Source organism: Dunckerocampus dactyliophorus, chromosome 12 (genome assembly GCF_027744805.1).
Source record: "Dunckerocampus dactyliophorus isolate RoL2022-P2 chromosome 12, RoL_Ddac_1.1, whole genome shotgun sequence".
Taxonomy (NCBI): Eukaryota; Metazoa; Chordata; class Actinopteri; order Syngnathiformes; family Syngnathidae; genus Dunckerocampus; species Dunckerocampus dactyliophorus.
The window spans coordinates 20,024,530-20,041,712 of record NC_072830.1 but is presented as its reverse complement, the minus strand read 5'-3'; the positions used below and the strand labels follow the sequence as shown (position 1 = coordinate 20,041,712).

Below are 17,183 nucleotides of genomic sequence, written 5' to 3'. Positions count from 1 at the left end.
TGTTGGATGAATAACGGAACATGTCTAGACCAGCGTGAGATGGGCCTCCCTCGGGGGGCATAACAGCCTGAGGGGGGGAAAAAAAGAATTTTTTTTTTAACCTGCTAGAGGCAAAATGAACCAATTTTTGGAGTATGAAGAAAACATATGACTGTGATAATCAATGCATACGTTACCGATATTACCCCAGTTCTGCGCCACCACAGCAAACTTGTGGCTGACAAGTTTTGCACTCAGCTACAATATATTTTAAATGCAACACGGCTGACATTACTCCTGCTCCTTGCTACTTTGTTAGCACGCTAGTAAACGGTTGTTGTGATCACATGGGCTCTACCCGGTCGCTGCTGGATAGACTTGCTGGGGCGGAGTCTGGAATCGACTGCTTGTATCTAGGGGTGGCCACCTCATGATTCCATGCGATTACGATTCAGAGGCCTGCGATGCAATGATAAAACGATTATCGTTGCGTCTTTTTTGTGTTTGTCAATTTTTTCATGCAGAATTTTTTTTCTATGTATAATTTATTTTTACTCACGTTGTACTACTAAAACAAAGCATACGGTAATAAAAACTACAATGAAAATATATAGTAGTTTACAGAGCTTTTTTGGGAAGCGCTATGCTATGTGCAACAGTAAAAGTTTGAACATTCAGAATTTCATGTTTAGGAAAGCTCTGGCTTGGCACTGCCTTGGCCTTGGCACTATCACTAGCCATGACATTGTTATCCAAAGGCTGGGCTGCAATGTATTTGTTTCTGGAGTAGACGTATGCCAATTTTGCAGGGCAGTTACACTGTGGGGGAACTCGGTACGCCCCCGTACAGTACCGAATGTTCCGTACTGAAAAATCTAATTATAAATGTACGATTACACGCATCCTAATCATGTTAATATAACTATGGCTGACAGTCAGGTGCATTTCTCTTATGAGCTCTCTGCTCCAGACTCCATGAGAGAGGTCATTGGTAAAGATCAGAAGCCTCGTACTCTTTCACACACTCTTAGGTAAGGCACATAATGAAGCCATTCTGCAGCGCCTGCAGCTGCGGCAGGATAATCTGGGATTGAGCCTGATATTGGATCACAGGACAGCTCTCTGGATGAGCAAAAAGCGTGATCAAGAGTGAGTGTGTTGCCTGTGACTATTTTTCACTATATGCATATTTTTTCTGCTGTGAAGGACTTTTTGTTCATTTGTGTTTATGACTAATGCAGTCGTGGGACCAAGAATAGCATCACAGTGGACTCCTAAAGTGTATTATGCATCAAAAATCACTCTTTGAGTTTCTTAATTAAACAAACATAATTTTGTAGTGGTGGTAGAAGTGGAACGCACCTCCTAAGTATTGCATCAATGGACATATGCCGTGTAGACTCGGTGTGTGGTGATATGAACCCTGCTGAGGACACCCAAGACTGAAAGTAGCCTGCCACTAAACCAATCAACACCAGGACACGCACTTCTCTCACCTCAGTCGTAATTGTCACAAGTAGGTTGTATGCTGTAGTACAATGTGCCTCTTTTTGCATTTTCTCTGATATCAGGCAAGTGGTTCAGCAGTTTCAGTCTGCAGAGGAGCTGTCAGAGACTGTGCCCATCGGGTATATGAGTGTTTGTGTGCATGCACATGCACTTGAGTGCACATTGTGAGTGATAATAACATCCGTTGTCAGCTTCCAGAAGATTAGCCTCGATGGGAGAAATCCTCTTGTCATATCCCTGCACCTTATTATTTAGTCTCTCTCTCTCATTGTTTTACTGTTATGCTGTTATGTTTTCACAATTAGTGCAGAGTTTCACTTTTCCACTGAAAAGAATTTAGGTCACACAAGCTAAAACTCTAAAGACTGAAATAAACTTGTGAATAAAATTGTGAAGGCTTATGTTATGCTTCATTTTCTTCCCACAGCTCTGTATTGGATAATCCAAGAAGAAGAAGATGGATTGGTGAAGTGATCCCTGCACACTAGCACCAACAGTGATGTTTTTGGACGCTGGAGGCTCCAACACAGACAGCAGAGCGTTCGTGCATCCCTCCTGACATGGGATGCCAGCCCCTTTCCCACCTGGCATCCATCTTGCCCTAAGCTCCTCTGGGGCACCATGAACAGCTACAGAGACAGAGGGGTCACCTGCACCTCCTCAGACCTTCTGGATGGAGGAGGTGACGGTGCACTGCCTCCGCACGCCCTGTTTCGTCACACCCCCAATGGCCACCCGGTCCCCACAGACACAGCCATGCAACCACGGGTCTCTGTGCCTAAAATGGGTGTCCGTGCTCGGATCGCCGAGTGGCCCCCACGCCGGGCCCAGTCCAAGGAGTCGCTGCTTGAAAACGGACAAATGAGCAACAATCACAATGGCAACCCCTGCTCCACGTTCATCTCGTCATCCGACGTCGGGTTGGTACGGGGTGGAGTGGCCAGGTTGCCACGGCGATGGTCCAAAGATGTGGAGTTTCGAGGCGGAGCATTTGCAACTGAGAGAGGTTCACCTTTGAGTTTACGTGTCTTCCCACCTCTGAGGCAGCGCTCAAATAGCGAGGTGACCCTGAGTGAACAGGATGAGAATGAGGTGAGATGCCCTCAGCTTCCTATGTTGCTTGTATGTCATACATGCCAAAGGAATCAAATCATACATCGTTGGTGCTCACGTTAGGCTTTTATGCTCACACTGGCTTTCTAGTCTTAATCCTAAAGGGGTAGAAATTAAGACGTACTAACTGCAGATATTGTCCTGCACACTTTACATTGTCCCAGAGTTGAGGCTGCTTTCATTTGTTGTGTGTAAACTTCTTTCTTTTCACTAGGTCTGAACTCATCAATTGCATTTGCAATGCTATAGCAATATTACGAGATTTTCAAATGATAATATATGCGATCACAAGTTGGTCAGGTGACGCGCATGTGTTCATACTGTGGCGTCCAGATCGAGACACCAAGACACTGCTGCTTTTTAGGTTTATTGACAAACCTTAACAGGTTGCTGTACGCCAACATCAGCTCAAACGTTAGCAAGCAGACTGGACCACTGTCGTCTACCTCTCTAACAAACACACAGCACACTTCTTTCTTTTACACTGATCACATTCACCGAATTTAGAAACAATACATGAATAACATTACTGACCATGTCAATTCTACCATAACCCAGTCTGTGACAATACAGTATTTTTTTTCTTCCAATGACTTTGTCTAAATTACTTAAATACAACGGGTCAAAGCCACAAATACAACGGGTCAAAGCCACAGATTTGTAGGGCCCTAAGATTTCCGTGTTAACGGAATCGCAGACGAAATAGCAGAATTGGCCAATAAAAATGTAATTTACTGTTAAAATGCGAAATCTCTCGGACAGTGACATAATGTGAATTAAATTATGTCTTTGTGAGGAACATTTCGTGCGGGGAAGTATTTCCCCAGCAGACCTCTGAATCGTGGCGGAATCACTAACCCGCCCCCTCCCGAACAAAATATTTCGAAACGGTGGCCTAAAACACAGGCGAAAGGCCTTGGAAACTACTCGCTTACAGAGCGTGAATGGAAGCTAGTGGGGTTAGCTTAGTTTAGCAGAGCATGTTAGTGCGGCTATGTGTGTGCAACTCAGGCTGGATGAGTGTTTGACCGCTTTAATGGAAGCGAGCGTTTTACGATGCCCGGTGACGACGTGCATGTTCGGAGTGGGGAAAGAGACGAGAGGCACGTTTATTCTTGCACGCACCCAGCTTGTCTTAACCATAAAGAGACATTCTCAATACACACAACACACTTGCGGCCTTCAAAATAAAAGCACTGTTGGCCACATCTTGTCTAATTGTGGAAACAAAATAAGGGAGTAAAAAAAATATCTTACATTAATAATGAAATGTGAATTGCATTGCTGACTACATCTTCCTTAATCACAAGCTGGGGCATTACAATTTGTTGACGAATTTGTAGCAATGTGTGCAGAGGCTGACATCCCATTAGAAAAGTTAGCCTGGTTACACTATTTCTGAATTACTGGGAAAAATTGGCCAATGATGTATTGCCTCAATAAATGTAAGGATTTTTGCACTAAACTTAAGAAAAGGTTTCAAACTTTTAAACAAAGTGGGGAAGAAGGACAAAGTGAGAAGCCAAAGACTTACCACTTCCACACGGAATGAGAGGAGAACTTTTTTTCACTCTATCGTGTCGGACATGCCATGGCTGACTCCATGCAGTGTTAAGATAATCTAATCTAAGGTATACTGTCTGTCTCATCAATGTAACTACTGACGCCTCGTGACCAGAATACTACATATGACATAATATTTTTTCACTAATAATAGTCCATAGTCAACCACCAAATAGCGGCCATTTATTAATTAATTTTTGAAAAGCTGCAATAGAGTTTGAACCATGCATGTAGCGAGGGACGATTGTATTAAAATGATCATTTTCCCAACTCATTCAGGCCTACTTTTCACACATCTAAGACAGAAACAAAATTCAAGGTAGCTGTGTAACACACCTGTCTGGTTTCCTGTCTAAGGTTGAGGTCCGCAGCGGAGGAGCGATTGGGACCTTGTTCAGGGAGTATGGCAGCACCTCCTCCATTGACATCCAGGGTATCCCCGAGCAGAGCTTTTTTGACATGCTTACCCAGTTCCACCAGGAGAGGCCTGACCACCACAGCTCAGCTCCCACCCGCCTCAGAGAGCTGCTACGTGCGGCAGACTCCACACCAAGCGTCACCCGCTCCGGTGCTGCTTCGCCTGGTTCCACACTGGCTGGGGACGAGCGAAAAAAGGACGGCGGCGAGAGAGTCAGGAAGAAAAGTGGCGGGACAGAATCTTCACTGGGGACATCCTCGTTATTCCGGAAACTTCGCAGCGCCAGTCGGGTGGAGCAGGATGGGGGGAAAGGAGAAACGAGTGAAGATGGAGGACGAAGTTCATCAGATGCACCCTACAAGGCGTGGGTGTGCCCCAAGAGCTTTGTCCACTACGATGCACAGAGTATCCTGTTTGACCTCCATGAGGCTGCAGCCCAGCGAGGCTACATGGCCCAGAGAAGGAACACAGCCACGGGGGCATCAGCTGCCTCAGTGTCCCTGTCTGTGTCCAGATCCTTGCCTGTGAGTGGTAATGAACCTGTATACGCCAGCATTGAGGATTTAACAGTGGGTCTAGACCCTAGCTCAATTATGCCCTCTCTGGTCATGGACCCTACGGATGTTCCTTCCGGAGCTCACAGTTCGGGCCCACTGCTCCTCAGCTGCCCCCACTTCCTCAATGAAACGGGGGGCCACGGGGAGCGCAACATCAGTTTCCTTAGCTCATCAGCAGAGCGAGGAGAGGGAGGAGGTGATGGAGCAAGGGGGTGGCTGAGGAGAAGTAACGCCAGTGTATCTGTGCTGGAGATACCTATTGAACAGCAGGTCACAAGGCTGGACAGACTTAAAGAGTACAGCATAGAGCATGTTGACCTGGGGGCCAGGTACTACAGAGACTACTTCCATGGGAAAGGTAACTCTCACACATACATTTTGATTCATTGTGAAGTAAACAGTGTCTTTCAAATGTGGCTACTACACCCCTCATATTTCAACAACCATTTCTATTCAAGTATATCTTCTCAAGGGACAATACTACAGTACAGAAATGAAACTCGGAGATCCCCGCTATTCTTGGGATTACGTTCCGAGACCACCTATGAATGGTAAAAAACGCAACTAATAAAAATGTCAAATTTTTATTATTTGACATTTTTAAATGTCCCCCTTCAAACCTCCTTTCTAGTTTGATGTTGATGTTCTCCTAAGATTTTGAATCAACATTTGCAATATAAGTGACTGATTTGGTTCAAGAACCCTCACTGCCTCTCTTCAATTGCCATTGTTCTAAACCTAACAACTTAAATGCACAATCCGGGTTTAAACCCTAAGGCACATGTGTCAAACTCGTGCCCTGGAGGGCCGAGACGCTGCAGGTTTTCTCTCCAACCAGTTTCTTCAGCAGGTGATTTAATTGAAACTCAAACTGAAGGTGTTGATCATTAAAATCACCTGCTTTAGTGACTGGCTGGAAAGAAAACCTGCAGTGTTTCAGCCCTCCATGGCACGAGTTTGACACCCCTGCCCTAAAGAATTATTACACACTTATTAAACACATTTTAAATTATAAAGATTCTAGATTCTTGATCTAGCCTTTAGCCTTGTTGGCAGGCTAATGATACACAGGCAGAGAAATAAGAGGATACACAAGCACAGCACAGGATTTGTTACCTGGGTTAAAAATGGATGGTAAATCAAAACTGCATAACAAGCTGTACACTCACTAACTTTCAATTCTATATTATTGTCTCTTGAGAACATATAATGACATAGTTGTTGAAATGAGGTGGACTCACTAGTGTGAGATTCTACATACATACGGTTTTGTTTGTGTTCCTCCACTTACAATCCCACCAATTCATCTTTTGACAGTTCATATCCAGCTGGGCTCAAGCGCTGCAAAGTGAGCCAAACTGGCAGCTCTTCCAGATTTTTTTAAATTTTTTATCACACATCTAGCTGCCACAGCATTGTTGGCAAACTCGCCACTTGTCTTACTAGCATAACAATTTAAAGTTTTCTTCTTCGCTTTAAGAAGTAACACTGAGAGATGAGTTGGATTTCACGTCACCTCTTGAGACGTTATGTGTGCATGAAATGTCCCTGTGGCAAACATCATCTGGCTGCATCTTAATTAGTCACAGATGCTGTTCGGAGCACATGTGTGTAAGTTGGCGTGTGTGCCATGTGTCCCGCTGTATGTGTGGTAAATGAGACAGCCCCTGCGGCCACACGCTTAAAGGTTATGGCTCCCAAATTATGTCCCTCCTTTGACTTCCTGCAGTATGCATGTCATGAACGCCCATCAAAAAGGTGACATTTTCAAGACGTGGCATGGAAGATAAGCAGACCTGACTGTGACATGCATTGAGTTCATTGTCCGAGACACAGAGTTGATGTTTCAACTCTGTAGGCATTAAAAAGGCTTTGCTCAGAAGTTTTTGGATAAAGGATATACAGTGGTGTGAAGAAATGTTTGCCCCCTGCCTGATTTCTTTTTTTTAAATTATTTTTTTTTATTTTTTATTTTTTTTATGTTTCTCACACTTAAATGTTTCAGATCCATCCATCCATTTTCTATGCCGCTTCTACTGATTAGGGTCACGGGCCTATCCCAGCTGACTTCGGGCGAGAGGCGGGGTACACCCTGGACCCTGTACACCAATCGCAGGGCACATATACACAAACGATTCACACTCACATTCATACCTATGGACAATTTAGAGTTGCCAATTAACCTAACATGCATGTTTTTGGAATGTGGGAGGAAACCGGAGTACCCGGAGAAAAAACCTACGCACGCACAGGGAGAACATGCAAACTCCACACAGAAATGCCCAACGGAGATTCGAACCAAGGTCTTCCTAATCTTCTGACTGTGACTGTGTGGCCAACATGTGGCCATGTTTCAGATCATCAAACAAATTGAAATATTAGTCAATGATAACACAACTGAACACAAAATACAGTTTTTAAATGAAACTTTTTTTTTATTACTAAGGAAGGAAAAAAATCCAAACTTACATGACCCTGTGTGGAAAAAGTGATTGCCCCCCTGTTAAAACATAATTGAGATCTATCAGTCTGGAAAAGGTTATAAAGCCATTTCTTAAGCTTTGGGACTCCAGCAAACAACGATGATAGCCACTATCCACAAATGGCGAAAACGTGGAACAGTGGTGAACCTTCCCAGGAGTGGCCGGCCAACCAAAACTACCCCAAGAGCGCAGCTAGTAACAGGCCACAGAAAATATTGTGGCCCATTTTCTCCTGATTCTACGTCACCCTTCCCATGCCAACTTATGCCAGCATCATTAATCCCTGAGTATCTTGATGAATTTGCACAGTTTGATCAAAATGAGCATTGTTCGGCCTGAGGGCCATTCTGTTTATGCAGTTTTGTGGTGCCTTATCACCATAACTGTCTAAAAGTGTTTTAATTTCTTCACCAGAACACTCAAACTACTTTGGGACAGATGAAAAGCTGGGTCCTGTGGCTGTGAGTATCCGTAGGGAGAAATTAGACGACACCAAAGACCTGAAAGACCAGTATCAGTACCGCCTGATCGTGAGAACAAGCGAGGTACGTGCCATCTGACGTCTTATGCTCTTGACAGATGGAGATTTTGTACTGCACATTACCACCTCTCTGTAGTGTTTTTAATACTTCCAAACGTGCCGAACTGATACCATATGGGTGTCCTAAACCACTGCTCATTGGTCGAGGACATTTGTTATCATATTTTCAACATTGTAACATTTAAAGATATGCAGCTAGACATAACAAAACACATGCTAATGTTAGCTTACCCTGTTGCTGTGGCATATACTGCACAGTAAGGCCTCGGTTCCCTAAGTGGGGTACTCGTACCCCCAATTGTAATTATACTGGTGTTTCAGTCCCCGCACGGTGCAGTGGTGAAAAACTGTCAGTGCTCATGTGAAAATTTATAAAAATGTGACCATGCAAAATACAACTTTTTCACCCGGACTGTAATTAATTACTATAAAATGAATTAACCAATGAATTATGTTCAATATTTCAAGTTAATTAAGATTTAAAAAAAAGATGTATGTTTTTTAAGTGTGCAGGAGTAGGGGGTACATGGCTTCAGGTCAAATGTCTGAAGGGATACGCGACTGCAAAAAGTTTGTGCCGCCCCCTATGGATTATGCTCAAACCCAGGGTTTCCGCTAGGATTTTCTGAAGCTGCGGTGGTGGGCTGCATGGAACTGCTGCCTGCCGCTGCTGCGTCTGCATTTTTTTTTTATTATGACAAATAACCTTTTAAAGATTGTATTTATTAACTTATTTATGTAACGTTTTCCAACAGCCAGCAGAACATGAACTGAGAACATTGCAAAACTGTTGATTTAATGGCAAAGTTGCTGAGAGCAGTTAAAGGGATAGTTCGGATTTTTGGACATCACGTTGTATGACATCCCCATCAGCAGTGTACTACACCAACAGTGACTCACCCCCCTCACCCAACCTAATAAAGTGGAAGCAGCGGGCAACGCCACACAAGCCATTTCCAACTGGAAAATTGTACCGTGTATGAGAATGAGGCACCGCTCAGCTCCTTTGTGGCTGCAGCCTGCAGAGTCTGTATCGGCAGGGGCGGTCTCTGTGTATGACTGGCCAATCACAGAGCGTGAAGAGTGAATACATAATGAGGATTTTCTTTCATCATGATGCATTATCTGTAACAAGTATCCGTCTCACCCCTAGACTCCACAGTCTCCACTTTGCCGCAGCGATCCAATTAAATACAGGAGACCCTTGTTCTACTCCATTGTTTTTATTGCTTTGTGTTGCTCATTCTGTGTGATGCGCTCAGTGCGGCGAGGTTGCCACAGTTTTATCATACTATTTTTGAAGTGAGCACTGAGCCGAGGTCTGAACTGACTCGAGACAGTACTCTGCAGTGGAAAAGCGCACTTACATTACATTGTAATACACAGGTGACAGTTGTCAGTGGACAGCAGCACAAACATTATGATCCTTTAGACAATGGTAAAAATGCAAATGCAAACCGTGCTTCTATGTGGAAACAACGCTAATATGATGATTGGAATACGTAATAACCAATTTTGCGTAGGATTCTGTTGTCATATTGCTTTTATAAACCACCCGTCGTTGTCTTTCACAGTCACTTCAACAAACAGCGTGGTTTGACTGCGCAGCCACTGTAGTGTTGTTTCTAGCCGGATTACATGGTGCCTGGCCTCATCACCTTAGCTCTGCTACAACAATGGAGCCGCTTTGCTGTCTTAAGTACACAGAGCTCCTGTGACAGCCAGCACCGACCGGCCTCTTGTTCCCACACAGACTGGAAAAAAAAAAAAAAAAAGACTGCAGACTTTATTCTCTCTGACTCGAAGCACAGCCACTCTCACACATCCATCCATTTTTAGTCAGTCATTAAATTCAGCGCTGATACAGCAAGGTGGGCAGACCTTCTCTTTTCGCCCTTGCTCACTCCACACCATTTCATACTCGCATCCCTCTGACGCTACTGTTCAGCTTGCTAGTATGATGTTGAAGAAGCAGGTCAATTTCCTTCACAGCCCACCACTGAGTGGAAAATGAATTGACAATATAGCTCGACATCTTTAAAAAAAAAAAAAAACCTTCCTCACAGAGTAATGCTGAATATGTGTGCTTGTGTGACACAGAGGAAGAATGTAGCTTCAATCCAGCACTTTTATGAGCAGTTGTCAGGCCATACGTCATCTGATGGACCCACTTCAAGCTCCCAGGCCACAAATCATCCATCCTTTGAGCTCCACAGGCGTCTCGCTGCAGCTGCCCTCCACATATAACGTACAGGGATCGATACTGCAATTCCTCATTTCACAGACAACTTAGTACAGCCTTCTTGTGCTCATGCTCAAGTTAGGCGTTGATGTGATCCATCAAAATGAAATCTAATCATTTGGCTCAGCCTCTTTAAGTGAGACTGCACAACATTTTTGTATGCTGTTGGTAAATATTTGCCTACCTGCAGAGGGTCGGTAATGCATTTTCCTATCATAATAATGGATTCAATGATTGTTAATAATTCTGTCATTTTTGTGAAAAAGTTGATGAGGCAAAATGGAGTGTATCATGTAGCCGCAACCAGCAGAGACACTGTTTATTCAGTCACAACTAGTTTGCTGTGCAAAGAAGCCTCCATGAGGCATATGCTCATGCATCCAGAGAAATTTTCCAGTCTCATTTAAAAATATATATTATATATATTTAAAAAAAAACAAGTAATTAGTCATATAAATAGAAATAAACAACAAATATAAAAATCTAACAAATATTAAAAAAAAATAAGATTAATATATTAATAATTTTTCAATCAAGGAAATTTGTCAAATGCCTTCAAATATACCCATTCATTTTTTTGTATTTTTATTAAATACATTTCGATTCATGTACTGTAAATATAAAAAAAAAATAGAAATATATACTAAAACTAACAAAAATAAGGGGTAGTAGAATTTTTTCAATAGTAGAAATGTAGTCAAATGCTCTAAAATATACCACCCTGTCCTTTCGTCTTTGGTTTTATGTCTCTATAGCACACAGTATTGCTCATTTTATTTTTAGAGGCCATGTTCAGTTCATCAGTCTGCAGGCAGGCGAAAAGGCTGTTACTTTTCACTAGTTTCTTTCTGTCAGTGTGAAAAGAAAATACAAAAATATTTGGTGTGCAATTTCCTGCATCTACATCTTGTTCCCTTCCTACGCACACAGCTGGTGACCCTGCGAGGTTCCATCTTGGAGGATGGGGTGGCGTCGACTGGGAGGCATGGCACAGTGCGTGGCCTGCCCCTCAAGGAGGTCCTGGACCAGGTGGTCCCCGAACTCAATGTGTCCTGTTTGAGACTTGCACTTGGCATGCCCAAGGTCACAGAGCAGCTGCTTAAACTGGACGAGCAGGGGGTTAGTATACACCAAAAATACTGTCAAATGCAGATGGGGCTCCTATTCTAGTAGCCTGTCTATAACAAACAAAACAATACATATGGTATGCTTAGTTTGTATAAAACCTTAATAACTCAAGTGCAAAGTGCAATATTGGGCTGAAGTGAAAGGCTGAGCAGGGTGTGGTGTGTTTGTGCTTCAGTGCATATCCAATAAAAGCTTAATGTTTAGCCATTTTATCTCACCTTTATTTAATGGAGGATGAAGCGCAAAGCAGAGGCTTTTTTCCCCTTTAAAGTACAGTATGCACTTTTTTATTTATTCATTCTGATAAACCTTGAGTTCTTGCTTGTATTATTAACTATTTAATTTATGCTTCAGTCTTCGGTGCTGATATTGTCTCTGTGTGTCCTCATAGTTAAGTCAGAAGCACAAGGTGGGTGTTCTGCTGTGCCGCGCAGGCCAAAGCACTGAAGAGGAGATGTACAACAATGAGGAGGCGTCGCCCGCCTTCTCTGCGTTTCTGGAGCTGTTGGGCGAGCAGGTTCTCCTCAAGGGGTTCACCAAATATGCCGCACAGCTTGACACAAAGAGTAAGCACCCAAGTGTACACCTCAAAATAAAAGTATATTCTGTAAATCTGTTGAGGGGTGGGGATATAACACATTTACTGTATTTGTTGTTACTTATTATGAACCTGAAATTGCTTTGTGTTACTGCAGCTGACTCGACAGGCACCCACTCCCTGTACACCACCTACCAAGGCTACGAAGTCATGTTCCACATATCCACTATGCTGCCATACATGCCCAACAACCCCCAGCAGGTAGGAGTGCCTCAAAGCTATTTGCTAGCTGTCAAGATACTCAAAATGCGCCAAAGTCTGCTGCTTTGCAGCAATGGTTCGCCTGTGTCTGTCCTGCGTGTAAGGAACAGGGTTCCTACGCAAATACGGAAAGTATGGAATTTAATTTGATAGATTTCCAGGTATGGAAAATGGAAACTCAAGTATGAAAAATATTCATGTTTCCAAGACTGTCACCACAGTTCTGTTTTCTAAAACATAAAATTATGAATAAAAAAAAAAAGAAATTGCTCGATCCGGTTATCTGAGGCGCTTACTAAGGTAGCTAAGATATTTGTGTGAGAGCACACAGTGGGCAACGCACCCCGGAAAACATTTGCTACATTTGCAGAACACATAAAGGGCAAATGTTATTTTTCTGATGACTGGTTTAAAAATCTCAAATACAGTCGGCCCTCGCCACTTCACGGTTAGTACATCCATCCCTCACTCTCTCATTTTTTCAAAAATGAATTTGATTACATTACCGTAACTTGCACAGCATGTCAGCCATCAATAGAGTCCGGACAGTAGCTCCAAATGATAGTCACTCACAGACATGACATAGTGGAACAAAAGTAGTGGAAGTAATATTTTTTGGACTTTTTAATTTTACATTTTTCTTCCCCAGTCAATTTCCAACCCTTTTAAATTTAGAATAAATAAATTTGAAGCTAACTTGTTAGCTCAGTAGCTTGCTATGCTGAAAGCGGTGGCCGTCTCTTGTGTCCCTGCTGAGATCCTGTAGCCTGCGCATAAGAGTTGTACAGTGTGGTGTAAATAGATAGCAGTCATGCTTCAGTGTCAGACTGCCCTGTATATCAATCAAGTGACAAATATGGGGATGATGGATAGGCTGATGATCTTTTTTTTTTTTAACGCCATGCGATCAGCCCACATTACGTTTGAGATACTTACAATAACAACTTTGCCAATGCTCGTGTGTGAGTTATGTCTTATCGGTTATGCAGTAAATAGACCCAGTTCCCAGTGAACGTTGGCCTCTGCCAAGGCTGCCCTTTGTCACCAATTCTGTTCATAATTTTCATGGACAGAATTTGTAGGCGCAGCTAAACATCAAGGGAGTCCAGTTTGGGGGCCTTAGGCTCTCGTCTCTGCTATCTGCAGACGATGTGGTCCTGATGGCCCCATCTGGCTATGACCTTCAGCGTTTACTGGGGCGATTCGCAGCTGAGTGTGAAGCTTCTGGGATGAGACTCAGCACTTCCAAATCCGAGGACATGGTTCTCAGTCGGGTGGATTGCACCATCCGGGTTAGGAGTGAGGTCCTGCCCCAAGTGGAGGAGTTCAAGTATCTTGGTGTCTTCTTCACGAGTGAGAAAAGGTTGGAGCATGAGACATGAGGATCGCGCAGCTTCTGCAGAAATGCGGTCGCTGTACCGGACCGTCGTGGTGAAGAGCGCGCTGGGCCTGAAGGCAAAACTCTCAATTTACCGGGTGATCTATGTTCCCACCCTCACCTATGGTCATGAGCTTTGGAAGAAGAACGAGATCACGGATACAAGCGGCTGAAATGAGTTTCCTCCGTGAGGTGGCTGGACTCACCCTGAGAGGCATAGCCGCTGCTCCTTCACATCGAGGAGCCAGTTGAGGTGGCTCGAGCATCTAATTTGGATGCTTCCCGGACGCCTCCCTGGTGAGGTGTTCCGGGCGTGCCCAGCCGATAGAAGGCACTGGGGCAGACCTAAGACAATCTGGTGGGATTATGTCTCACAGCTGACGTGGGAACGCTTTGGTGTCCACCCGGTGGAACTGGAAGAGGTGGCTGGAGACCAGGAAGTCTTGACTTCACTGCTGAAACTGCCAATGTGTTATAAAGAAGTGATTTGTTCTTCCTCAATTGTTGCAAAATCACATTTGGACTGGACTTTCAATACTTCCCTGTCCTAACTGATTTATAGTGTAAATTTTATATAAATCAGTTACATTATACAAGTACAGCTATACTGTAAAATATATAAACAACAAAATGGGCTTTTAAATCAATTTAAAAAATACTTAAATTATGTTCAAGGTTGAATTGTTGAATTACTATTTTGCAACAATTTTAAAGGTGTCTGACATTCCACAATAGTTATTGGAAGTGTGTTGGCCAAAATCTAGCCTTGATACTCAAATTTGGAAGAGATGTGCTTTTAGTAAGCCCTATTGAGAACACGCCATTTTGTGTGTCTGCAGTTTTAATGCTAAAGAGCTGTGTTTGTCCACATCAGTCTTGGACGGAGTGTCTGGGGGTGTGTGTGTGTGTGTGTGTGTGTGTGTGTGTGTGCGTGTGTGTGTGTGTGTGTGTGTGTGTGTGTGTGTGTGTGTGTGTGTGTGTGCGTGTGTGTGTGTGTGTGTGTGTGTGTGTGCACTCTTGTGTACTTTTTACATGTACTGTAGATATACTCTGCAATTGTCCAACATGATTGATGTCATGTGTTTGGTCAGAGGCTGTATCATGTGTATGAGGAAGAAGGTTTTTCTTTCTTGACATCATGAAAGCTTGGACTGTTTTCCGACCGTTCGCATGACGTGAGGGAGGTGATACATTTTTCTCACTTTTGGTGATCACTGGTCATTAACGGGCTGTAGGTAAACTTACTACTGCATGTTCATCATTAAAAAGTCAATTTTGCATAATAGGGGACTTTTAAAGCAGTGTCTTTAAACTAATGTATGTGCTCTGTAGTGACATCCAATACAAGAGCTGGATGAAAGTTGTTTTGACAAACATAGTAAGTCACAGTAAAACAGTTAGTCATTTAAAAATATGTAGTGTCATGTCTTGAAATGTCGTAAATTAATCTTTGAGGGACTTCACTTGTTTGCTTTTTACTTTAATAAATGGCGCAATACCTCCACCCAGAGGCGTTCACGCTGCCGCTAGACTGTCAGATCTTAATCAAACCACTAGGCGGCAGCATATAAAATTTAAGAGTGCCAGAGATAGTGATAAAGATAAAACAGTGAACTATATACAATAGGTAAAACTAAAAAATAAAGCATTTAAAGGAAAAAAAAAGTCACCAATCCAACAGTTACAGTGAAAAAATAATTTGATATATTAATCAAACTGCAGCCTGTGTAAAGGATGCTCCTGTGGCAAAACGTTAAGCATATCAGTAGGCTGCATTACATAATTTGTACGTTTACACTTCCTTCAACAGATGAAGAGGGGATTGGCAAGCACCACACCACAGACACAGCCTGTACGCCGCGCCATGACACCCACACAGACACTCACAGACACAAATAGCCCACACAGAATGTGATAAACAAATTACATAAAGAGCTGTTGCGAGGGGACTTCTCCAAGTCCCCTCATCAATTTTTTCTCTCTCAGTCTGTCTGAAGTTCCTTGTGCCTGTCATGTTGGTGGCAGCCATATTTGTTCATTCAGTCATTTCTTCTAATCTCCCTTTTTCTCAGCTTCTAAGGAAGAGGCACATCGGGAACGACATTGTCACCATCATCTTTCAGGAGCCTGGAGCGCTGCCTTTCACTCCTCAGAATATCCGCTCGCACTTTCAGCACGTTTTTGTGATAGTCCGTGTGCACAACCCCTGCTCTGAAAACACCTGCTACAGGTAAATGGAATTGTAATTGGTTTAGAGGTAAGGAGCAAACTGGTTAGCCACTATTAACACTGCTCATGAGTTGTAAACAACAATACGGAAAGTGTAACACGCAAGAGCTGCACACCATCAGTTGGGTAGCGCAATCAACATTTTAAAGTGGATGCTGACCACTCATGATACTTCAGATGTAACAGATATTGTGGAGTTAATAATTAGTTAATAATTAATAAAGTTAATAATTCTGGAAGTTGCCTACAACCACAGCTGTTGATGCCAGTGTTTCATTTTATTAGGGACAGTATTTGGAGGAAAAAATTGAAAATCTTACAATCTATGTTCCTCTTACCTCAGTGTTGCAGTTACAAGAATGAAGGATGTGCCCCCATTTGGCCCACCCATACCCAGCAGTGTCACCTTCCGTGACCCGGATACTTTTCGAAACTTCCTTCTGGCCAAAATCATCAACGCAGAAAATGCAGCACACAAGTCTGAGAAATTCCATACCATGGCGACACGAACGAGGCAGGAGTACCTGCGTGACCTGGCCGAGAACTACATCAGCAGCACCCCCATGGACTCTGCCGGCAAGCTCAATAACCTCATCTCCCTGGCATCGAAAAAACGCGAGCGGTCGAAAGCACGAGAGGGGGCCGAGCTAGGCGCAGATGGGGCCGTCGCCTGGCGGGTCCTGGCCCAGGACTTCAGCGGAGGTGGGGCAGAGCTCCCCTGTGCTTTTGGTTTCTCAGCGGAATATGTACTCCTGGTTGACTGCTCCACCAAAGAGGTGGTGTTCAACTGCTTCTGTGCTGACGTGATCGGCTGGACTGCCGAACGCCTGGCCTTGAAGATCTTCTATGGAAGAGGAGACCACATTTCTGCGCGGGTGCCCGAGGGCTGTGCCCAGGACATCAGGGAAATGTTGCAGAGGTTAAAGGTAAGTCCACAATATTTCTGAAAGCGTAGGTGTTGTAGAAATGTGTAGAATGAGATGGACAGCATTCCTTAACAGTTGTCCTGGTAAACCTACTTATTACTGTGTAGTAGGGGTTTCACAAGACGAGGCAATACATGAGATTGGGTCTACGAGACGAGATTTTAACATTGTAAGACAAATGACTGGCCAAACAGATTTTTTTATTTAACTGAGTCACAAAACAATGCAGGTGCAATTTGAAATGTTTATTGTACCCCAAATTATTATATAAATGTTATTGTCAACATTATTTGAGACCAAATTAGCTACTGATGTTAT

At 43.4% G+C, this 17,183-nt stretch overlaps 1 protein-coding gene across 1 annotated transcript in view; it reads left to right on the top strand.

The window, feature by feature from the left end:
- The window catches only part of sipa1l3 (signal-induced proliferation-associated 1 like 3), a 74,324-nt gene that overhangs the window by 36,546 nt on the left and 20,595 nt on the right, over positions 1-17,183 (top strand). The window contains exons 2-9 of the mRNA XM_054795043.1: positions 1,916-2,580; positions 4,522-5,497; positions 8,037-8,167; positions 11,336-11,524; positions 11,925-12,099; positions 12,229-12,332; positions 15,783-15,940; positions 16,283-16,865. Of these exons, the coding sequence (XP_054651018.1) occupies positions 2,110-2,580; positions 4,522-5,497; positions 8,037-8,167; positions 11,336-11,524; positions 11,925-12,099; positions 12,229-12,332; positions 15,783-15,940; positions 16,283-16,865 (2,787 nt within the window). The 5' untranslated portion in view covers positions 1,916-2,109. The remainder of the gene's footprint in view (positions 1-1,915; positions 2,581-4,521; positions 5,498-8,036; positions 8,168-11,335; positions 11,525-11,924; positions 12,100-12,228; positions 12,333-15,782; positions 15,941-16,282; positions 16,866-17,183) is intronic.